The sequence below is a fragment of the Hetaerina americana genome, unplaced genomic scaffold, assembly GCF_022747635.1.
Source record: "Hetaerina americana unplaced genomic scaffold, ioHetAmer1.1.p SCAF_10, whole genome shotgun sequence".
Classification (NCBI taxonomy): domain Eukaryota; kingdom Metazoa; phylum Arthropoda; class Insecta; order Odonata; family Calopterygidae; genus Hetaerina; species Hetaerina americana.
This window is the reverse complement of record NW_027286070.1, coordinates 51,146,379-51,172,913: the sequence shown is the minus strand read 5'-3', so window position 1 is coordinate 51,172,913 and position 26,535 is coordinate 51,146,379. Positions and strand designations below refer to the sequence as shown.

The following is a 26,535-nucleotide window of genomic DNA, read 5'->3' as shown; positions in this document are numbered from 1 at the left end:
AAGGGCCGAAAATAAATGTTTCGGGGAGGGGTTGGCGGGTGGAGTTTGAAGCGAGCACGGAATAGCGCGTACCGCTTTTGCACTCCCCGTCTTCCTCACGGAAGAGAGAGAGAGAGCAAGAGCGGCCGAAGACAGGGCGCCGCACGTATGACTCACTGGTCGCGGCGGCGAGGCGGCACAAGAGGAGGAAGTCTCGGGCTGCGGGGAATGGGCAGACGGCCATGGCAGGGTGATTGTTTTAACCCTTCCGCCGATAAATTCTGCGGCACGACACTGTCTCTGGTACCAGGCTGGAATTCCTGGAAGACCACTAAAGCGACCAATGCCAGCACTAAATGTATGCCAAATAGGCGTGATATATTAGTCGAACTGTTTTCAAATGCCACGTGTAAGGAAAAATCGAAGGATAATGTCCGCATCTCAAGAAGACAGTTAAGCGGAATTACTCGGGGATTAAGTTTTATGAAAATAATAATAAGGAAGATTCTATCAGAAAAATAATGATTCAACACTGGACTCCTCTGCATAGATGACCTAGTCAATTTGTGTAGTTAAATACTTGAAGAACGTTCGAATGTGATATTTATAAACAAGGGGACAATTTTGTTTCCGTTTGCTAGCCTTCCTTATAGAATTCGAGCAAAAAATTTAAGTCACTTTCTTACTAAGTCCCTCTAATGGTGGCTAGTGCTATTATGTTATCAATTTTCTAGGGACGGAATATTATACCATCATCCTTTAAAGGTCTCTATATGAATTAAGAGTTTCAAATTTTGGTCGGGCATATTTCCCATGCAACATATGACTGTTATAAACTTGTGCAATATACGGCATGTATATTTCACGATCTCCATGTCTTAACTTGTTAAGATGAGAGATTAGCACTGTAAAGATTGGCGCCAACGAAGCATTCAGCGATTTCCGCGGTGAAAAATAAGAAAAGCACAACATTTGAGTCTCTCACAACAGTATGAGATCATTTTCTCAAGGATTTACCCACGGAAACGCAGTGAAAGGAAACGGCAGCAGATGTGGAATAACCTAACGATCTGTTACGACACAAAAAAGTTAAATTTTCAGTAAATGCTCTCCCCATAGTTACGGTCTTACTTTTCCATTTTTCTAATACCTCAGATAAACCAATCCATTTCATGTAATTAACCTTCACAGCATAAAGAGAAGAGCAAAGCGCACATTTTCGTATTGCTATGCCATTAGGGAAGTTTAATTTTTCCAGTTTTGCCTAGATTTCAATATAAATAAATGAAAGGACTAACTTTGTAGTTCCACACGAAAACGATTTATTCACACGACCCGGGTTTCGAAGTAAAACTTCATCAAATGTAGAGAGCTCACCTGATGATGAAGTTTTACTTCGAAACCCGGGTCGTGTGAATAAATCGTTTTCGTGTGGAACTACAAAGTTAGTCCTTTCATTTATTTATAATGAATTGGTTCCATAAAGTTACGCCAGAAACCATTAATTAGATTTCAATACGTCCAAAGAAGCCGATTAATACATGATACTTCCTATGCCCGAAGCCATATCACAAGTATCTTAAAGTAAAAGTACCACGTAGTTCACGCTAAAAAGCACCAGTTCAATGGTTTCTTTGTTATAACTCCAGTTCAGGGATGGGGTACTAGAATTAGAAATTAAATTTGGTGAACACTTCCCCACCGTATATCCTCTAATATGCATTTCTTTCAAAGAATGAAGCTTGAAGCTGAAAACCTTATCAAAAATGTAGACAACCATTATTTCTGTGCCCACGCGAATGTTTTCTTGACTCAATCACCTAGATATATATTACTTATGAAAGCAACAAAATCATTCCTTAAAGGTAGCCTTTGAAGCACTAGGAAATCAAATGATCAAATAACTTGTTTTCCATAATTCCATAAATGACTAGGCTGTTTCAATTACACGAGCCTGACCTTTACATAGCATGTCCAGTCTGATTTACCGCTTTATTTAACGACACCGTTGATTAGATTAGACACCAAGAACGTAAGTCCTCAACCTGACCAAAGAGGAATGTATCATCAACGCAAAGATAACGAACTCCAGTGCACCTATCATTTAGGCACAATTATTTGAAATCTAGCAAAACTATCATCAAAATAAGTTTACCTTTACAGGTAACTGGTAAATAAGGTGACAATTCCTGAAAGCACTAGACCCCGTTTCTAGACGGCACTACAAGAGCTTCTTTCAGGCAAAAAAATGCCTAAATTCCTCTAGAAGTAACAGACAGACTGTTCATCGCGTTCTACTCTCTTAACGAGGACGAAGTGATTTGGCAGATTTTCCGAATGACACTCCAATCGCGAGATCTTTTGAAGAGGACCGAGAGAGGACGGCCGTGAAATAATGGACCATTCGTCAGGTAAGGGGCGTGACGAAAAGGTCTGACGGCCCCCTGGGGAGAGGAGATGGTAATTCTCTCGTGAAATAGGCGCCAGTAGATGCTTTCTCTGGAGGTGTCAAACCAAAAACAGGAGGCCCATAGGTTTAACTTAAACGTGATAACGAACTTAGGAATGTGTCACCAAAGCACATCCATCTCCAACTCAACTTTCCGGGGTGCCCCTCTTTCCGGTAGCTGACTTTCAAGGCGCGGCCTTGATTCTGATTTACATTACATCCCGTTACCTTTGTTTACAGATGACGACGAAACAGAATAATTTGATGTCTTATTCACGTGTTATACACACGGTAGTGGTTTCGATTTATTAACGATGGTGGTGTGCGTTGCCAATATAGCGAACAACTCTTTCTTTGGGTAAATTTTAATAAGGAACGCCTCTCGATGTACTTGTAGCGAGACAATTATACGCAATAAGGGACAATAAAATAACTGTATATTTTATATTCAGCCTATTGAATACGGAGAATCCATTTCGCCATTTCCAAAACTCATCGGGATCGTTAATTGCCCATATCTACTTGCTCCAATTCCAAAAGATGGTTTACCTGACCAGGTTAACCGCTGATCGGAACCTCTGAACCGTTAGAGCGATTGAAAAAATATAGTTTCAATAGCGCATATTGGCAAAAAAACCTTAGAGACTGGCGGTAGTCCACCGGTTGGAAATTTAATAATATAACATTTCTGCTTCAACGCCAACGAACAACGGAAGAGTAAAACACTAGGAGCGGTCCGCTGCTTCGGTTCCCACGCACAGCGACGGCAAATGCCTAGTCTGCTTATCACGCGAGCACAACGCATCATTAGGGGTTAGGAGGTGGTTACACCGAGATCGGAAGGGGTGAGGTGGTCAACGAAACTGCGAGAGGGGGTTCCCTTGGGCGGCCATTACTAATGGAAATGGACATCTTAAAAGAGCCCTCCTCAGCAAGCGAAGCAGCGAGAAGAAAGGGAGTGGAGTGTAAGAAACTGACGGCAGTAAATGAGGGGAGTTATGTGAGTGGAGGGGGGCTGATGCTCCATAAGGTTTTCAACTGTACTCAGACGGCTGGGACTGGAGGAGAACATTGGATTGGGAGAAGCGTGAGATAACTTATACAAGGAGTAACGGTTTCCGCAAATATTGAACAAAGCTGGTAGTTTAAAAAAGATCCAGTTATTGGCATACACTTAAAAAGGCGCAGACCACAAGAGCGGCGGTGAGTTTTCGATGAGTGGTAGATCTGAAGAGGAAAATTCGGAGGACATTTTCGAGGTAACAACAAACGAAATGAATCAGGAGTCCACTTAACACGTATGCATATTTACATTCACACGCATTTTGTTACGAAAGTGTAACATCGGTACGGACTTTCCTACGCCCACAATTATGGGAGGTATGGGCAAAATAATTAATATTGCCACAAACCTATTAGCAGATTAAAAGAATTAATGAGTAAAAATAATCTCTCCTCAACTGCCTGTTAGTTCTGGCAAAAAAATCATACCTTCATATTTTAGGTTTTTATCAAGTCCACTTTACTTTTGAAATATTTTTTTAAATTCCGATTTCTAGTGTCGCCGGGTGTAGCGTGAAAGGTTTTCCCTTTCGGGATAAACATAGATTATTTCACAGGAATCCTTGAGTAAGTTTCGAGCTTAACCAATCGTACTTTTTTACACGATGTCCGGACTCCATTGATTTCTTTTCCTCACATTCGCATCGAGCGACAGGGAACGGGGAAGAGCTGAAAGAGCAGTATTCCACGACACCAACGAATTACGCCCAATAACAACCGAAGTGTTCTCTTAAAAAATATAAGGTTTACGACGACTTACTTATAGATTATACAATTTTCTAAATTGAAGTTAAACAACAATATAATCATTTTAAATAGTGCCTGTGGAGCAACAGAGACTGAATGATAATGACTTGAGACTGAACGATATGAATTCGATATTATCGAATAGTATTCACCTCCGTTTACGACTCCTCCCACGCGAAGTGGACGCCTACGGGTTTTCGATGGCTACGATTCCCCAAGGTTAAAGGCGTAAAAAAAGAATAGTTTATTACCGATCCACAAATATAGAACCCTTGGTCAGGAACAAATATGTTCCGATTATAACGACTCCATCAATGTCATATACCAAAAAAATTATTTGTTTTACAACCCATTTAGTTCTCCATGAAGCAAATGATAAACCTCGTAAGATAAAAGCATTGTCTGAACGTTTCATATCAATACAAAATCAATGAGAAGAGGAGAATATAAATAATATTGTTAAAGAGCTTGACTATCTTCGTAGATTTGGTTTTAAGGTCGGCCATATGGTCAAACCACGCATTGGAAAGTTCTACTATTATCCTACTAAGTCTGGAAATTCTTCCCCTAAATGAATTATTCATGCTCGATCCATAGATTGAGCATGGATTTTTTGAAACACCTGCCCTGAAATCTCCAGAAAAATAGTAAAATCTCATGGTTACCACGCACATATAAATTCGAGATTTCTAGAAACTTGTTAACGTAAAAAGTTAAACGAAACGCTGTTTACTCTCCAGTAATTTACGCCGTTAAACCGTGGAACCGACGTTTTAAGAAGCATAACTATGTTAAGTAATTACTTTTTCTCCCGTTAGAATTAGCAGAACATTAATACATGTCGCAATCGAGCTGAAAATCCCACTTAAAACGGAGTACAGTTTTGACGTCTGCTCAGTGTCAGAACACTAATATTATACGCAAACGTTCCAGACTACCAGAAGCCATCTTACGGGGCTGCGTGCCGCAGCACATTCGAGGAAACCTTTTTCGTCATTCATTCCCTAACTCGTGGAATATGGAAACAGAACTCATCTTATCACTCGGCATTCAATCACCATAAATAGCGTCGATGCCACGCGACCCCATCACCCCATACCAATGCCGAAACTCGCCCAATACCCCCGAGTTCATCTTAGATACTTAGAATCTCCCCAAGACGAAAACTTTCACAGTACTACAAGCATCATTTCAAAATGCAAACCGATGCTATCTAAAATCCTAATACTGCAGCTAGATTAGCCAATCGCGAGTTTCACACTACAAAACTTTGAATAGGCGATTATCATCCCGTTCGCGCATCTATCTGGTCATACATATATATTACACAATATAGCTTTCTTAACTTTTCAAGCTAAGTTGTTTTAAGATTACGAGGGAGCATTTATTATAATTTGTCTTCGTTGCAGAGTGATAAATATCAATAATTATGACCAATGAACAACAAGGATCTGCACCAAATGGATTCTCGAACAAAGGATAACACTGTATGATAGCTGCGATCCAATTCTTTCTTTCTGTCGAACACGTTTCATTAAGGGACTAAAGAAAAATGAAATGAATAATAGAGGCAATCTAATGTGCTGCTGTCATCCCATAGAGAGAAAAAATAATTTTTACACCAAACATGCCTTTCATGTCTGCCTTTGGTTACGTCTACACATCCTCCTTCACCACATGCTATTCCTTCACCGAACACAGACACACGAATCCGGACCCCATGTCCTTCAAAGCACACGTCACAATGACATGAGCAGAGGAAATCGAACAATGAGCCACGTGACCCATAGATCTGTAGAGTTTTTCCGTGACGGGCAGGTGAGGCCAGGTGTGCTTGGGTTAACAACATCTACCACAGCCCCTAAACTTTCAATAACGCTCCCTAACAATGGGTAAAGGAACAACTTTCAGACGTCAACTAAATACGAATACATAACTTTGTTAACTACCCTGAGAACCGTCTAGATACTGTGCAGTAGCAGGTAATAACGCCTCATTAATTAAAGAATAAGACAATCTCTTAAACATTCCTCTCTGCAGAACAGCGGTCATCTCACAATGAGCATTAAAGCTACAGTATTATAACACTAACGTAACTTGACGAAGTATTAACGCTCTACTTGAAAGATGAAACTTAAGCGTGTTTTTTATTGTCTTCGTGGCCGAGTATTTTATAAGGAGGAGTAGAATACAATAAACAGAAAGCAAATATGTAAAATTCTCCTTTATTTCCTTCTACTCAGAATTTCATTTAAAATTATAATCTTTTCAGTATGTTTAGTTGCACGAATGTCCGTTCTTCGGGTCTTATGACCCAATTCAAAGTTTTCCGGGACAGATAAGACTTCTTCCAACATATTTGGTCACAAAGTGAAGAGAATTCGGAATAAATGACAGGTAAACAAAGCCCTCTGACCGTGAAATGCATGCAGAGAGGATGATGATAAATGCATTCATCGTTCTGGTGCAATAGAAGACATCTAAGGGGCAGGTGTCTGCTATTTGAGGGCGACCACCCATTTAAAAGTGTCACAGCCCTTGAACCCCTATAGCATGAGCACCCATACACACCCCTCTTTCTAGCGATTTCATACTCCACCCCGAATGTTGGGAATACCCTTCATCCAGCCAGTCGCTTGGGGCTACCACCCAACTCACTCCTCCGGTTCCTAAGTATCCACTTTCCTGGGCCACCGCATATAGGTACTACCTCCTCTCCTCCTCCCACGCCCCTCGTGCCGTTACCGCTCGCTCGAAGGATCGAAACCTAAACCCTCCCACCCACGCGATGCGTGCCCCGCTTCCCTACCGGAGCGAATCAAAAGCCACACGAAGGTTGGATATGCGCACCGCCACAAAACATAGAATAGGCACCGCGCTGGAGTAAATTGAGGCTGGGGACAAAACAATGTGGGGATATTGATACGAAATGATCAAGATAAGTTTGAGTCGAATTCATGGTTCTTTATCCTGTCGGATGAAAAAAAATACTCGACGATAAGATATTTTAATCGGCATATTCAAATTACAGACAAACGACCTATGTCGACTAAGTTCGCAGTCAAAGGGATGGTTTTAGAGAACATTCATGAGCCCTTGTGATGTAACATGTTGAAAGAGACGAATGAGAGGAAATTTGTCATCGTAACTATTCCTAGAATGGCAGGTTCGATTTTCGTGAGGACGCCATGATTTCAAGGGTGACGGCAGCTAAAAGAAGAGTCCAATTACAAAAGCAATTCATTTCGTAAAAATATTATTGAAAATTTGATAATGTAAGTACCTATAAGAGTAAGTATGTATGCATATACATTTTTATAGAGTCAACTTATTTAAATCAAATGAGGGGTATCATTTAAATATACATTCTTTGATTACATTTTCATGGCATTAAAAATGGACATGATTTTTCTTTGCAACCAAAAGCAGCCACGTCATCAAATTTAACCATTCCTTTCACCGAAACACAAGTGGCCAAAACCTTTCCGGCGCCTTCTAAGTAGAAATGAAGGAGCTGAAGAACAATGAAATCATCGATTTGATACGTCATGCAGAGTGCGCCCAATCCCGTCCTAAGTGTTCCCTGGCACATGACGAAATCGCGCCAATAAACGCACCCCGATTGAAAAGATTTTCATCCGCAGAGAACACCGCCCGGAAAGAAAATGTTATTGCAAACAAAATCTTTCGTTGCTCGAATGACTCCGCACGAGATAAAAACGCAAAAGGAGGCGAACTGAGCGTCGATGACCTGTACCTGCTACGTACACTGGCTTATGTACTGAACAGTAAGGTTCATGCAACCCACCACTGGGTGTAAACGGAGTGAGAGAGAGTGTGCAATATGAATGGGTAAACGAAACCTGTAAAACGAGGCAATAAACCCCGACCTTTCTTCCCCTCTCCATAATTGCAAACCGAAGAGTAAAAAGGACAAGTTAACGAGGTTTTACGGCACAAGTAGAATACATGCACTGAAGACGAGGCAAAAATGAAAAAGAGGCCGAGATGGGGGAAAACAAAAGCGGAGATTAACGTAGGCGAGATATGATCGCTGCCCTTGGACACAAAATCTACTAAAAAAATAGTGTGGCTCGGAAGTAATTTGGCATAACTTGAGGGGGTTGAATGACCCCGATCGATGGGGTTGACCAAATGCCAGTCTTGACACGCGAGAACCCAATTTTGGTAGGCAAAATAAACAACTGGAAGATATGCTGCAAAATATTGATGGATAACCAGCCATGGAGTCGTAGAACCAGAATACTGAGTGTTGACAAAATGACTCACGTTTTCATTCCCTACGTAAATAAAACAGACCGCTATCAATGGTATTTGAAGAAGGAAAAAGAAAACTTAAAAACTTTCATTATATTTTGGATCAAATTATGGTCCCCTTTATTAATTTATTTCAGAGAAACCTGCTGCTTTTCACATCAGACGTCTGAAAAGGAGTCCATACCAACCGTGGTTCATAGCGTCACAAATTAAAAACAAGAAGTGATCCAACACTGATTATATCCACGGCATACGAATGCTTCTCCAGTACTCAAGTTTTTTGCAGTGCATAACTCCAATTTCTTAGAAATAATAATGCGTATCATGCAAACAAAAATTCATATCATTATCAAAATTAACCTTCTTGGTAATTTATGCAATTTAAAATTTATATATTAAAAATTGGTCGGGCGGAAGGAAACAAAACGAATGGGAAAGAATACTTTCCCCAACCAGTCAACATCGACCGGGAATCACGCGAGAGAAAATCTATCCCAAGCAGGACGCCGACCTCTTGCTTCTTTAATACATGCGAAGGGCAATAACACACAGCAAAAAATGACTACGGGCGACGAATGGAGGTCCGAATGAGTGCGTAATTATGGGGTGGAGGAACACCTCTTAGACATGCAGTCGTCAACGTCTCCCCCCCGCCAACTCGCTACCGAAACGGAACATTTGGTTCTCTGCCAAGTGTCGCCTAAGATTCAGAGAAAACACTCGTGCCGTTCTTAAGGCGGGGGTAGGACGAGGATGGTGGGCACGTGGGTTTCCCTCAAGGCGACCAAAGTGGATTACACGCGTCTCAGAAGACGCACGGGAGAATCAGAGTGGAGGGAAAGGAAAATGTGCCTAGCCACCCACGCCTAATGCCGAGGAAGAGCCTCCGAAGAATTCGTCAATGGAAAACTACAAGGGCGAGTAAACGAGTAGGAAGAGAGAGGAGACGCGCAAAGGAAAGGGGAAAATACCATAATGCAATTAAGGGGGAACGATTCGCATGATACTCTGTCACCGCCAAGAATCAACTCCCTTAAGCAATTGACTCCTCAGAGCTCCTGGCAAGAGAGGGTTAGTGCAAAACTACTGGAGGCTTGAGGGGTACATAAATGATTGTCCTTTTTGTTTAGTGTACGGAGTACTTTCATTTCACGACACTTTTTTTCAAGTTATCAGTAATAATTGGAATAGCGCCTTTTCATTCCTATGAAATAGACAGTATCTTTCCACGAGGTACTGATTGAAAGGCTTCGCCCCTAAGGGCATCGTTAGATTTTCAATATATCATTTATTGTTCTCTCTGAACCCTTAACGGAAGACATTGGTTGTAACATTACATCGGCCAACGGAAATTATGTTTCATTTGGTAATATCGAATTCATATTGCAAGGTAATTTCATTAGAAATGGTGTTTTATATATGACTTCTACAATTTGAACACTATATTCAGAAGGTGTATCACTAATTTTACTTTCTCAGGCTCACGAATTCTTGGCTCATTCAGGAGCGCAATTCGTGGGGTGATCGATCCCTCAGTGCATTTATAAAGCCATAATATAAATCACCACACTTTCAAAATTCATATTGCATTTATACTAGAATGTATCATATTGCTCCCCTTGACCGCTCAAATTCTCAATGAGATATCACAAGGGGGGCTACTCATCTCAATAAATTCAACGCACATATCTACCTCACTATTTAGTTACAGGAAGACCAGGCTAAGTTTGAGAAAACGAGAGCCAATTCCTCTTTCGACACGAAGTGAATTTTTAGAATAAGCATCAATGAAAATAACGACAACTGTGCTTGAGTATCGCCAAACAAAAATATACCCGGCACCAATATCTCGGTTCTCAGACTTGACGGTGCAGCACGGATACCATGAAGCCTTCTTATCAAACTCGTCCCTTAATTCTCGGCTGACAGGGACCCACTATCCTCCCCGGCTTCTCCGCATGGAGGCACCGGCCGAATAGAAAAAAAATATCACTAACGTCCGACCGAAAAAAGAAATAAAAACGGGCCTGTAGTTGAAGGGGAGTGAAACGCATCCACGATCGCCACCTCTCTCTAGCCTCGAAGACACCCTACCCCCCTTACTTTGCTTTTCTGCCACCTCCACTCGTCTGCCACCCACCCCCCGTATTCCACCTGCCAGGGAGAGCGACCGAGGCGGACGGAGATCTGATTCGCTCACGCAACCAGAGGGCGGATTAGGTGACAGCAGACGATTCAAGGAGACGGACACCAATCCCACTGCATTGAAAACGGGAGGGAGGCCACTGCACAAGGTAGTGAACGAGGGCGCACCGCATTACCACCATACGAGAAGGGAAAAAATTATCTCCGCGCAGTGATGCAGCAGCGTTAAAAAAACAATTGAGTCGGACTAACGCTAAACATTTCAAATTACGAACCAGAAATAAATACGCGATGACTCAAGAGTATGACCAGTGGGAAAAAATGCTTCATGAAATTTCCTAACTTCGGCCGTGATCCTCTTCGTGGCCAAAGTTAGAGTATGACTACAATCAACCACGAGAAAGAAAACTAAGCATTTTAAAATGTTGGCGTTTCAACTGAAAGCATTTAAAAAGCGCAAATTCACAATTAGCCTCCATTGAATCAACTAAAGTCCTATTAATCGAAGGAGTAAATAAAAAATGTGTAATGATGGAATATTTACCACAGAATTAAACAGAGAGGTATTAATTCGACGGTAAGGAAGACTTGGGGCATGTGGAGGTTCATCAACGCCCCACCGCATTATTTATAGGTGCTAAAACAGAGAGTCGATTTGAAGACGATAAATATCGGATCACGACAGTAAGTGCTAAATTGCCAGCCATGTTAGCCCGGAAAGTAGTACGCTTTTGGAAAACCCCAAGTCATGCCAAGTTGACACGGGTCATGTAGCCGTTTACGTCACTTAAACGCAACCGGAAGAAAGAATTTCTATTCGCGTAATCAGTCATCCAAGCACTTGAACGAATACTTCAATCAACAGCTGAATCAATCGATCGAGTTTGACAGCAACCGCCTTACAAGCCGCTGGATCCCACAAATATGCTACCTCAATGCTGCTTACGCGCCATACTTTCCCCTCGTGCAAGTATTTGTTACTCTAACGTTAATGGATCCCAGTTAGCAGTGCTTCATTTAGGCACTTGGTGTATCATATACCGTCCATTCTGAGGCTCCCTTCCAGAAATTACACGGGCGTATACATAAGCACCAAATTGAATGTCATTTCTCCTCCACTCGTGCGGACAAGGCTAGAAGGTCGACGAGTCTTTTTTTAGGGTCTGTCGTTAAGGTGTCGTTTATTTTTCAAATACTCGTAACATATAGTAGAGCGAAACCGTCAAAGCTCCTAAAATACATTCTACCGCTTTCAGGGCGATTTCCGAAGAGGAACCACATTCGAGCGTCACTTTGATCGACCCTTTCATCCCCACTTTAGCAATTATTGCAGCGAGAACTACGACGAGAGGTGGCGGGAAAATTATATTGGGAATTCAGGATTCGATGCGCAGGCGAGGGGTTTCCCTTACAGGAAGCCGAGCAGATGGCTGCGCATCGAACGGATGGGCGAGGGGGAGCAAGCGACGAGGAGCGAGAGGTCGTGAAAATAGAACTATTCTGGTCGATTACGGAATGGACAAAGGACAAGTAATGGGGCTCCCTGCGCCGCGTCAATGAGTAATCTGCGGAATAATACGCAGAGGACTTTCTAGCCCAGTGCTCGCGTCGAATGAAACCCCTCCCACGTATTAGAGACAGGCATTTCTCATTTCCAATGTTGAATGAAACGAAAGAGATTTCCTAGGTACAACAAAAGACTCGGATGACAAAAATTAACCATAGGCAAGTCGAGTAAGGAGGTGACCATGAAGAACCACGGCATCCTGCAGAGCATTCGATCTCTCCATTACGACTTCGCGATACGCCTTGTGCGGATGTTCGGTCGACCAGCAGATTGAGGAGATACGGTGTCCAGTCACGTGACCACAAACACAATGGAATAACTCCCTATGGATGAGCCGTACGGCGTAGCCGGACACGTAAGGAATCTCGGCAGCAGGGACCTAAACAATTGGGGCTACAAAATAGTCGTGCGAATATTTAAGAGGCCTTTCACACGAAAGTGAAAACTTATTGATCCAAATACTGAGAAGGGTCAATTGATTGTTTCTAGCTCAAAACACACACCATCAGTCCCGGGGAAAAAACCTAGCGAGCGCAATGAATTCGGTCATTCAGAGTAATAGTTCTGAAAATCCCGTTCAGGGACCAACACAAGAGTAGTCACACTGCAATATGAATGAACACGGGATGTTTTTCAAAATCAAGCGCAGGCTACAAAGAGATTTCTACCCATGAGAAACCCCTTTACGCGGCAAAATATAATTTTACATCCCTTAGAGCAGAGGGACTGTCATTGATAACAACAACTTATGATATTCGCCGACCTACTTACTAGAGCTAGTAGCCAACTTGCCAGATCATATGAAGGTCGCCGATTCAAGGACAAACTTGGAGCACTGCTGTCGTAGTGCTCTGTCATAATTAATACCTATTGATTTAACTGTGTCGTATCAGGTATGAGCACGTAATATTCAAAGAACTAAGATCACAAATTTAGCGTTTCTGAGAATTAAACATAACTATCCACTTTTCGAAATCGGGAGCAGAAATATTTTATCCCTTCAAGAGTAACAACGAAAATTTCGTTCCAACAAGATAGAATACAGTCTCCTGAGTTGCTATACAAAATATGCAATACGCTATAAATAATTTTACAACTCATATGTACTTAAAATTATATGAAAATTTATAAAAATCAAAATTATGATTATTACAGGCATGGAGAATGAATAGTACTGTCAACTTTATAGAAGTAAAAGCCAATGTAAAATAAGCATATAAATATAACCGCATAAAACAATATACAACAATGAAGGCATAATTAGATCTTTAAACGAAAGTTATTTATTAAAAATATTCGATAAAACGAAAGAAATCTTCACTTTCTTTTTTATACCTATCGTCAAGTTGACGATTAACCGCGGTAACGAGCGAAAACTACAAACAAATTTAAATAACATTTATGCATTATATAAATATATACAATATTAAATGTTCACTACATATTTTCTCTCTTTTTTGAGTCGTGAATAATCAAGAAAGCAGGCAATCAACTAAATAATGTTTGCCCTTCTCATAAAATTAGATTTGGAAGACATTTTTCTTGCCTTTGAGAATAAACCGCACCCTTCGATATGCGGTCAGCTAGAAGCTCACAAACCCCCAAAGACGGTGGAGAAAAGGTCGAGGATAGAATGACCCGCCAGACACACGCAAAAAGTTTAAGGAATGCGAGGGAGACGATTAGCTTAATCTGAGCGAAAAGGAGAGCCGTCTACGACCTCCCGGGACAAATGAGGAGGATGTGCGGATCATATTCTGTCGACGCGGGACTTCGGCGTGGGAAGCAGACAAAAGGGTACCGCAACCCCCCGAGTCCTACTCCCGCCGAAACTAACTCTTCCACAAAAAAGTTTTTAAGGAGGCTAAAAAAATTGCAGTAACGTGAACCTATTCCTTTAAGGATTAATTTCTCAAGTGGCGAATCAAGTAGCTCAATGTAGAGGAAGTGGTGCTGAACCATATACGCGCAATCATGTTACATATCCCAGAAAATGTTTCATCGAAGAATGAGGGGCAGGATTTCGTAGGAAAAAAAGGGTTGACATAATACATTTTCTTCCATAGTCCTCGGTCGTTTGAGAACACGAGGAAAATATTTTATCAACAGCGATCGCTACCAAAGCTATCAGTACTGCTGTTTGTTTTCTCTTACATTCAAGATGACATCTAAATCCTCACAAAACCATCCAATAACTTAAAAGAAATACTCGCCAATGGAGAAACCACATCACCGTCATCACTGTAAATTAATATGATTTAAGGATACATCACAAAAGAAATGGTATGCATTATCTGTCATTTCCTCAGCGCGCGTTCTAGCTATCAAATGAAACAAACAGAAATACGAATAACAGATCAAGCGAAAAAAAACAAGGAATAACAATACGTGACTTAATGTCCGAGATCACACGTCGGCCAAGGAAAAGACGATGTGCGCTCTGATCCACTAACTAATCTAAAATCTTTAGATGATATCGAACATTACCACTTAAAACGGTGTGCAATAAGTTGAGTGAAAATTCAAGCAACGAAGACAAGCACATCCTTTTCAATTATCTAAAAAAAACACAGACATTTTAACTGCCACGCAAATTATTATTTGGTAACCTCCCGTATGAGGTAGGTTTTGGATGAAGATAAGGAAAATCGCTGCATTTCCAAGCTTCATTTGACATAAAACACCGCTAACTGTAGTTCTGTTACGATACTGTTCTTCGATATCTCTAACTTTCTACCTCCCTTCATTCCGTCCAACAGGCTTATCCTTTTCCTCCCCCAACCTTCCTTCCTTCCTTAGGCACTCCTCTCCATCTCTGCCCTTATATTCTATTACCAATCGAAATACTCGGCGTCAGCATTTCCTGCCCCCTCCGGTTTTCTGACGCGAAATTGCCAGTTTCAATTTCAATTAATTCTATTCCAGTGTTCTATGAATAAGAACACTCTGGAAATAAAAAAAATTAATTATTTCGGTGACCTAAATAAGAATAAGTAAAACTGTATTATGTGCTCCACCTCCTCCGAGGAAAAGCATATAGCAGAATACAGTATATCACCATAAGGAACTTCCCTTACGCATGATGTCGCTTTAGTTGATCAGACAAATTATAGGCAAATACACGTGAATAACTCAAACGTTTTTTATACAAATATTTAGAAAAACGTTTTAAGCTAGGGCTTTCAGCTCCCCCGAAGAACGTCACGGAAAATTAAGTTCCATGCGACGAATTCTAACGCCATCATTCACAAATCATCTATGGTGAAATTCTTCGATGGATCATACACCAGCCATTTTTCCATAAGCGGAAGAGAAAATTTGAAGTCATAGAAGAAAGATATAGAAAGCGTGACGAAATTCTCACATTGAAAATACCCGAAGCCAACACATGGCAATAATAGCAACGCAATTAAAGTTTAAAATAAGACAACGTAATATGTATGAATTCTTCCACGTGTCTTACCTTTACCCGGCCGATTAGTAACTTCAGTAACCTCTTCAGTAATCGCCATGCAAAAAGGTTCAGTCTTTTCGTCAGCTTCAGGTAATACAACACATAAGGAACAACAATTTTCATTGAACGCCACAAAATGCCCATTGTCATGCTTAGTCATACTTCCTCCAAACTCAAAAATTTCTTCATCAAATGACATGTTAAACAGCTGACGCGACTCATTCCATTTGTCTCCATTTCATTTTCGCCCACCGCTTAGTCCTACTTGAAGGAATGATTAATGATTCAACGCTTTTTACGGTCACATCACGATAACGTTAACTTTACCATTTACACTGATTTAATACTCGAGAAACTGACAGAAAACGCTAACCTTAAGGAAAATGCACTGGAAACCACTGTGAGTAAATCGCCGTAACACGGCCGCGACGGTAGGAAGGTGCGCCTGAGGTAGGAAGACGCTGGGACGGCTCTGTGGGAAGTCTCGAATATTTGTGGGAGGTCTGCGAGGAAGCTAAACGAACAGTTGACGCGCCAGGAGGTGCTGGCTGATAAGAAACGGCTTTGCCTGCCCGAGGAATGGCGGGAGGGGAGATAACTGATACGGGAGAAGAGTTCTCTTTGATGGCAATGATATCAACTCGCCGGGCAACACCAAACGAGTGAGAGGGGGATAATAAAGCCATCTTTCGCTTCCACAGGAAGAACCTAAGTTAACTGTTTCTCAGCGAACTTCACCATGATCGCAACAAAGATCGTAACGTTTAACAGAAAAATTCCCGCAAGAGTTACGTATTGTTGATGTCTTTCTCAAATGCAGTGGATGCAATTTACTCACAAGTGGAAGTCAAGGTGCAGTGTTCCCAAAAATCTGCTCTAATCAAACTCGCGTCGCTGATGCACATTCGGAAACTAACAATCTTAAATGATATATAAACATTTCTGTAATGAATCTTTCTTACCAATTAGTTTTTTTATTTGATCCCTCATAAATGGCTCATTAATTTTCGAACGCACAAACTGTAGCAAACATTCCCCTTTCTTGGTTCTTAGGCGAAAATTTGCATTAAAATGTACGCACTCATCGTCATGAGGATATGCCATATCTTTGTGAAATTATTTCACATCACAGGTGAGAATCATGAATTTCTATTTCAGGGCTAAACGTGAGAATTGTATAAAACTAATATTTTGGAATCAGCCAGTTCATACCATTGACGACATCATGAATGGTGAAAACATCGCCATTAACTGCAACATCAAACTGAAGGAGACAATACTGTTCAAAAGAATACATCGTAGCCACAAGAAAAGGCACAGATTTCTGCATACTTGTTTCAGGTTTCTATAACTAAAATTTTCAAATGTATTTGAAACGAATGGCCATTTCCAACATTTTCATTACGACCACTCTCAACATAAGCATTTCACTTCTCTCGGTACGGCAATTTTTTACTAACTGAAATTTAATTAATATACGGATATATTTCGGAATATATGTACTTGAAACAATTTAAATTTAATGGAATAGCAATATACTCCCAAAAATACCAACGTAGATACAATGTAATATATTTGCATTCACAAAAAAGAACTAATGAAACAGCCATTACTTCACGACTCTTTGACAATTTCTTAGGACATTATAGAAGACAGGATATCACAAAATGAAAGCAACCGACGTGAATCACGAAGCCAAAATATGTTGCACAGAGAACCTTATATCGGCCTTAATTATGAACATTTTTCAGCTATTTTAAAATTAAAATAATCGTCCAGAAATCGTTCCCCCTGGTAACATGGCATCTACGACTTAGGAAGAACTAAAACACTTGCGAAGCACTTGACCTTTGAAAGCGACTCTTTTTATGTACTTAATTACAGAATAAACATTTTTGCTCGTGTCTCTCTCAAAAATTAACGACAGAACGAAGGTAACAATGCAAGAGCAAAAGGCATTCGTATTGAGTAAATGACGTTTTAAATGTTACATAACTATCAAATAACTATCAGAAGCCATCCAAGAACTATCTTCACACAAAAGACTACTGGAATAATATGGACTCTCTTGAAGGAAAATCAATAATTATCAGAGCAAAAAAGCAAACATTGGTGAAATTTTAAGAATCTGCCAGAAGGAAAACCAGAGCAAACGGATATGTTGATTAGTCGCTAAGCCAGAACTACAAGATATCTATACAAAATATAGCATTAACACGCAGGGAAACCAGATTCATTGCTATTTCAATATTAGCATAAGTACTTAAACGTTCAGGATGTTACCACGCGGGAAACTACAGCGTTACCGTTACATATTTATCGAAAAAGCTGAGAGCTTTCAACCGGCGCTTTAAAATTCATTCCACTCTATTGCAGTTGAACAGGTTTTCTTTAATAGGTCAGAATATCCCATGCAAAAAAATAGCTCAAACAAAGGTCATAAAAACATATTTGAATCACACGTGAGAAACTCCGCGTGCCTGCATTCACGTATGCCAATAAGTCCTTTTGAGAAATGATAACACCGTGATAACAAAATCCCACCCATTAAGCAATAATGGAGTCGATAAACATTTCATTTGGCGTTTCATGAAAAAGTACACGTCCATAAAAATTACAAGTAATGTAGTCGCAATAACTCTCATTCCGTGGCTTTCAAATAAATATGTCTAAAATATTTTCGTTGAACTCGGAATAAGAAGTCTTAGGGCCAGTGGCCAGCCGCAACTTATATTATTACTGAATGAATACAGCAATCAGATCGAACACACAATAACAGCCGATAGTACTAAAAAAGGGTGCAGCTTATCAGACACATTGTAACACTTAAGACATGTTACGAAGAAAATGAAAATTAAATTTTTATCACATGTGGTACAGTTCCACAAAATTAGTTCGTCACCAAATTGCACTGACGTTCAAGATCATTTTCAACACATCCTAAGTTCCTCACTTTCGTGCATTTCAAAAATCTCAAATTTACTACAGCTAACGTTAGTGTTCGCTCATAGAACTAGAAGAAATAAATCCATATAAACATACGTAGGGAATATATTGGACAAGTTCCGACATCCTAAGGTGCAGGGGGAGTAATATGAGGAATGAGATTGCAGCTATGTAAACAGGCGTCTAAATCTGCTTTTAAAAGGAGAGTGCAGCCCTTTCAGGTAACGTAAAAAAACTTACTTTCCATCCACTCGACAAATTCGTCGGACTTCATCAACTATAAAATATAATTGAAAACATTTCACATCCTATCCTTCCAAGTTTCGTCAGACTTAGACCACATAATAACCGGCACCCGAGAGAAAGGCAGGATGAGAGGCGCCGCGGAGATTTGTGACGATTATGATACTGGTCGGCGATATTTAATTTGAGAAAATTATACTTAATTGAAAACTGAATGGTATCTTATCTCCCTGATGACGCAGTGGGCCCGACTACATGGCCAAAAGTCAATGTGCGGAATCGGAAGAACCAGAAACAAAAACTCCGAAATGAAAACAACGATTTATTTGAAGCTATTAATATATTTGAGATATGCAAGTGCATATATATATATATATATATATATATATATATATATATATATATATATATATATATATATATATATATATATATATACATATATATATATGGATGTATATGTATATATGCATGAGGAGAGAAGAAACCGTGCATTTTCTTCCACTTACCGGAGACGGCGCGTCGCCGTTGAACTGGCTACGCCGTTTGGTTGGCAGGTGTCCTCCGCCAGAGAGGAGCTCCTCGATGTAGCACTGCCACTCGAGAGCCCTCAGGTACAAGTGGTGCCAGCGACCCTCAAGCCACCTCGCGACCTTAAGCGAATCGGCAGCGTTCCCTTTTGCCCCGATCGGCCGGAGACGGCGCGGAGGGCAATGGGCTCCCTCTGCAGACACCACCAACGCCGCCGCCTCCTCCTCTACTTCTTGCTCTCCCCTCTCAACCTCCTCCGAACTGCCTGTCCCGATTTGCCGCCCGTCGTCCTCGCACTCCGCCCCCTCGGCTGAGTCCTCCGCCTCCTCCTGCGACTCCCGCTGCTGCTCCTGGATCTCCGCTGCCGAAGCAGCCACCAGGCACTCGCAGTGGAGAATTAGGGCAGCCACCACTTTCCCCTGGGCTTTGACCTCGACGGCCAAGCACTATAGCAGCGGCGGGAGGAAGAAAAAGGACACCCTGGTCAGAAAGGATGTTATTATGTACTCCACTACTTCACTCGACTCATCCACACGATTCCTTGAATTGTCATTAGCATAAAATTCACATCAGGGTGTTTCTAAATTCGGCATAGAGAGGTTTATGACAGACAGAAATAAGCAGGAAGGGAACAAAAAAATGGAGAAATTGTTTAGTGGGCACAAGTATCATTTCTAATATGCATATTATTTGCTTCTTTAAGAGAGCAATCTACGACCTCCACCAAACTCGTACATACTTAGGGATTAATTCCCGACCATAAAAATTACCGAAGCCCTTCGGAACGAATATAAAAAATCTAGAGTGCAATTTAGCACCCTGCAATAAATCGTTCAATACATTTCGAGCTTCTCAAAGGCTTTTCCCCTAAGCATTACATTGAACAAATTAATAGGTCACCGTAACCGCATTTTCAAGTCCTAAAGATTCTTTCTAAATAATATTGTCTCTTTTGCATCATATTAAATGCTAAAAATATGCAAAAGATTAAATATGCCCCATTAATGTTTGTTCAAATATATTTATTTACACATATTGGTCGAAAAAAATAATTTGAATAATAACCAACTGCCATTCTAATGAACTCAAGATTCCTCAATCGCACGCCATTCGTTAATGGCCAAAAATGCGGGACAAATATTAACACACAGCAAAAATTACCACATTAAGCATCCCTTCGTAAGATTCAATTCGGTTGGGAAAATGTCACTAGAAGAAGAAGAAATAGAAAAACAAGACGCCGCAAGGGCGATTTCACTCCACTAACTTTATTTATATAGTGAAAAAATAGAATTGCGGGAGTCGCTATCACGTAGAGCTTTAAAAGTCACTGCCACATGACAAATATATGCCTCCACTTTCATTTAATGTGCACCACAGAAAATGCAATGGCGTGGCGAAAGACACGAGGGTGCGGGAGGCCAGGAGTGAACGCAACTCAATGTCAGTAAATTACGCATACCGGGGCTTGGTTTCACTTTCATTTCCTGCGATAAAACATTTAAAGTAATAATAAAACTTCAAGGCAGTTTATCTAGTGTTCACTCGAGATGTGAAAGTATTTGCATGATCATATTCTAACCAAGTCAAAAAACAAAACCCTCTTAAATAAGAAAGCACGCCTTGGAGCCTGTAGAAAAATTAAAGCAATTACAACGGACAAATACACCAAAGTTTAAGATGATTGTGACTAAATAATTGAGCATCACGTTATCATTAAAAATATTCACCAAATGCAAAAAAATATGTCATGGAGCTGAACTATTCAAAGATCTGTAGATAAGAAGAAGGTCGGTAAATGAGCAACAAAACGTTCACACTATCTATAAAAAGCCTTTGAAAAATTCTTCGATTTATTTGAAAGCAGTATCCTAGATTCGTCATCTCCCCGTATAGCAGTTATGAAACACTTGATCCAAATTCATGAAACTTTTCTCCCAACGAAGTCCGTGATTTCTCCAACAGAAATACGTTACTCACTGAAGCCCAATATATTCACTCGACAGAAACATTAAAACATTACAACTCGTCACAGCCAAAGGGGACCGAATTAATATATGCTAAAAAAATCACTGCCACTTGATATGGTTCCTGTTTACGAGAATGCAGATTCCCCAAAGAAAAAATCCAAGATTCACGAACTGTAAAAATAATAGTAAACACAGGAAGAATATTTTCTTTACGCTCGGTATGTGTGTTTTCAGCGATTAATTTCATTGCATGAAACATTTAATACGATTATTAAATTTCGCTTATTTAGATTCGAGTGCGGTGGAGCGAACTATCAAATACTTCCACAACGGGTATAATGGGAGGTGATATTAATTACCACTTCAATTTTATTCTATACTTCGAAAAGGATCACAGCCGAGTTTCCATTAGAGGACGCAAAAAAGAGCTGTAATTATAATTTTAATGACTATGAAAACCGAGATCGGTGTTTGAGTGCTCCCCCTTTCCTTCCACCAGAAAATTCACTTCGGTATATTAATACAAAACGACGGCTTAGTGCGCCTGACACAACTGGGCCACTGTTCTCAGGGACTCAGCTCACAGCTCTCCAAGCACTGAATAATGAAGACAAAAAATGTTAGATATCAAAAGAAGCACACATTGGAATACACACAGGACGAATCTGCCCGGACGCCGAGCGAGGATTAAGAGAAAGTGAGCCAGAGAACGGCATAGCATTAATGGAGGAAGAAGATCGTGCTGGGAAAATGGTGTTCCGGGAAAAGACCGCTAGAAATATTCATAAATACCGAGATATGATGGGACTTCCGCCTACAAAACGATACTTAAACTCAAAATAACGCCCATTGGTCTAAATCGCGGAATCACTCCACAGAGGAAAGGCCATTTCTTTGGAAAAAAAACTATCCGGAGAAACAAAACGAATCGATCGGTTAATTGAGATAAATTCCCAATGCCCGAGGTGAGCACGTTGATGCACCGTCGTTGCCGAGGAGAACAACCGAAAGAGCACAGGCGTGAGTAGAGCTCCCTAAAAATCACCGATATTACCGCGGCTAACACGAGTTTGTGAAAGGCACATTCCCCACAACCTAACCATTATGAAAACTTCTTTAGAAGTATCTGCTAATGCATACATTTGCAACAACATCGAGGCACAACTGCTCATAGTTCGGGAGGCTAAACAGGTGCATTGCTGAAAATACACTTATTATTCTTACGGGATCCATTCTATGAAGAAATTGCAGGACTCCTTTGTTTTGTTGGCCTACAGCTGTCATAAAAAATGCGCATTTCAATTAAATTTTCGCAAAAAAATTAAACATCCCTTCTGACTTCAAACTTTCGCGATGAGATTCGACATACCTTGTGTATTAAACTTCTGAAATACCCAAGTTTTTTCTTCTTTTATTTGACAATCTTTGGTAGCAAATTCGTCCCGTCATGGGTAAGAATACTTGCAAAGAAAAACACCTACAGTGTTACAACCATTCCACCGCATTTAACTCGCAGAAAAAAAATTCGGCAGAAAACTTGAGTAAGTAAGTGGGTATCTGCAGCAAGATTAGCATGGGGTCACTTTCATCACCGCCGATTCTGAAAGTAATCGAAAGAAGGAAACAAAAGTGACCCTACTACCTCGAGAAGGAGCGGAAATGGAAACAAAAAAATGATATTCCACGATGCCTGAGGCGCCTCGAGACTCAAGCGAGAAATCTGAATTTTGTAGGCTCATTCTAAAGAAAGGGAGATAACTAAAGAAAGGGACAGAGGAGAAGTGAAAGGGATGTGTGGGAAGGAAGCATCTACATACAAGTGGGACAGGAAATGAGAAACTTAGAAGTTGAGCGGACACGGGTGTCACTGGTGGCAAGCAATATAGTGGGCGATTCATCTCGGAGGGGTGGAGGACGCGAGAGACATGCGATGACGGCACCCTGGGGCGGGCGCCGGCCAGGGAAAGATCTCTCCATAGCTGCGGCAGCTTGCCCGAAATACTACGATTTCTCAACTATAGCGGTCGCACCCGGCGGAAGAGCGAAATTCAGCGTGACAAAACGCCACCGTTTGCACATTAATTATTGCAAGGCAGGAAACAGAGATCAAAAATGGCGGGATAATCAATTTATGAAACCAACTGATACAGGTCAAATCCTATCCAAGCCATGAGTAACCTACAAGCAAGGATATCCGCCCTCCGCCGACATTATTAAAAACATGAAAGCAAAGAAATAAAACTGAAAACTTCGTGGAAATACTTCATGGCGTATACATTTCACGGCGAATTCATTTCATCATTTATTTCATCAAGGAAAGACACACATTTACACAACATTGAAAGACATTAAATATATTACGATACTAAAATTTTTGGTTGATTTATAATGATTTCATAAAGGTGCAAGTTTCTATCTATCGATCAGGGCCTTGAGGAGTTTGTCCAACCGCTCCAGCAAAATGCAAAATTATAATTCCACAGATTCCAACACTAATTCGCCAACTTTTAAAGCTGAATTACCTTTAAGGCTCAGTCTCGCAACTCAGGGAGCTTACAAGAACTTCTACGCAAAAATTGTCTAAATCCTTTCGAGGCGAAAGCAGACAGTCGATTCATAAAAAGACATTTAATGATTATTACTAACATAAGCACTGTTGCAGACAAAAAATAAGCAAGAGAAAAATGTCATGATAACACAGAATATAATTTTCTTAACCTGAAGTGAAGTTGGTGTTCTACCAAAGAAATAAATAGATATAATCTGAATTACACACTTTAGCGAAACGTGATAATTTCTTGACAAAAGGGTTGTTAGAGCAATAGAACCAGAATAAAATAATACTTATGGTCGACATCTAGGACCTCTTAATGTTTTATTTATTTATAACTTTCGTCTAATCTCACTTTCCCCAACCATCTTCCACAAGTAATAGGCTAAAAACGATTGAGTCTCAGCTCCAACGCAGTGGGCAATATTTTATTCCATTCGGTGGAACTAATCGAGTGCACTTACCTCATCTCCCATGACTGGGAACTCATAATTTGGTGGACCAAATTACCATATTCCCAGTCGATTGTAAAGACATCGAAGCGTATCATGCTTGGAATGGTTGGCAAAATCGACACCCACGCTTTGCGCAAAAGGGGAGGAAAATACGAAAAGGAGGCTTTTTTTCCCTTTAACTCACCCGTCAACCTCGCAGAGGGCGCAATCGATGAATTCGAAATGAGCCCCACTGGATTCACATATTACAGAATGGGGAAATCGTTCATCCATTTCATCACGATCCCTGTCTGTTGCCCGTGGCGGAGGCACTAATCTTCGTCATTTTAAGGAAATGATACCAAAATGAAAGGGAAAACTTTTCATCACGTCCTCTCGTGATGCAGGAAGCGACTCCCCGCACTACGCTGCGCGGTCGACAAACGAACATTGGGAGGAAACACAAAATATAATAATGCGGGGGAAGCAAAAATTCCACTTATTCAGACATAAAGACAATTTTCGTAACTGTTAACAGTCAGATAAAAACGTGCAATGACTTTTAACACGCAATTTCCAAAATTGGCAACAAATAATTCTCTGATACAGTGACTACCAATTCCTTGATTTTTCCCCACGAAATTGTCTACTCCGGACATCGAAGTTTTCCACGATTGGCGCTTCACGAATACGATATAATTTTTCATATCCATAGCACGATTAATCGCCAATAGACCATGAAGAGACAAATCACAATAAATAAACTGCATATAGATATGAAAAACGAGACTTTCTCCTATTTTCCCGGAAATTAAATTTTCGTGCGATTCTCAAGAAGATGAAACCGGTCATTTTGAGACAATGAATCAAAGCAGCTCTCTATAGTCTAGTACTAGAACGAAATATCAACTCCAAAAAAAGCACTCCATCAATTAGCCGAGCAATAAAATTGAGTTAAGGGTTCCATTATAATTCCAGAAAAATTAAATGGGGCGTCCGAAGAAGAGGAAGAAATACAAGAAATAAAATCGGGTGATCGAAACACGTTCCGCACGGCCCTGCACCATCTCTTGGCATATTCGTGACATTCGGCGATAAATATTAAGCTATCGATGGAAGTTGTGGCAATCATGAGGGGACTCAAAAGTGAAGGGGTAGCGTTTGAGGGAACGGGATGAGGGATGGATGAAGCGGTGGACTCGTGAGGGGAGAGAGTGGAGTGGGAGGGACGGCATAAAGCCAAGGGGAGAGAGTCTACCGGCCACGGCGGGAGGAGGTAATAGCGCAAGGGCAAGGTGAAACAAGGTGAGGGCTGGAGAAGAGTAAATGATACAAGGATGGCGATTCCTTTTTCGTGTTAGGCATAGAACTACCAATTAAAGACGCCCAAGACCGAGTGCATCAATACTTTCACAAAATTCCGGTTTCTTGTGTTCGTTTAGTCCGTAGCTGAATCTCCGTCGCGTAGGTCAAAACTGGAAAGTGTCGAAAGCGTATATATTTAACAGGTTCTACTCTCGCCATAAGTTCTCTTTATCTTTGGCTGTACCCTCGAACCTATGAAGATTATTTTCTCTAAGGATAGCGCGTGTTCCATAACAACACTATCATTGATAATTGATTTTAAATCTAGCATAAAAATCACATTTATCGAGCTGGTTGTCTGAGAAATGAGAGGGTACAGCTCACTTCATAAGTATTAGCCCTAGGAGAGCTCGAAATCACCGATACAATATAAGGAATAGTTCCTTATTCTGCCCGCCAAAGGTTTTCCATAATGGGTAGTCACTAACCCAGCCCGGTTTTCTCAATAATTCCCCTATAGGCTTTCCAAATTTGTTTCTATGGTCCTGGTAGAAAAGTAGTAGAAAAGTTATCAACCCGACGGTCGGTTTTACAGGTGAGGGTTAAGTCCAATAGCCACGTACAAAACCAAACGGCGTGAAATTCATTCACCAGGGTACGGGGGCCAATTCCTTTCCCTGAGCCGCATGCGATTTCCCTAGAAGATCTGGTAACCGAAAAATCACACATCCCGGATAAAGCTTAGGGTGCCCACAAGCGTCACCCAAAATTGAACCCGGGTCCTTCAGTCAGTAGAGCTACTATAACCACTGGAATACCACGCCACTTCATCGTCACACAATACGGATTTTTTCATAATCAGCTTTTCGCATTT

General features: G+C 40.8%; 1 protein-coding gene across 1 annotated transcript in view; it reads right to left on the bottom strand.

The window, feature by feature from the left end:
- The window catches only part of LOC139700328 (klarsicht protein-like), a 474,285-nt gene that overhangs the window by 29,443 nt on the left and 418,307 nt on the right, over positions 1-26,535 (bottom strand). The window contains exon 7 of the mRNA XM_071598967.1: positions 19,380-19,847. Coding sequence (XP_071455068.1) covers positions 19,380-19,847 — 468 coding nt within the window. The remainder of the gene's footprint in view (positions 1-19,379; positions 19,848-26,535) is intronic.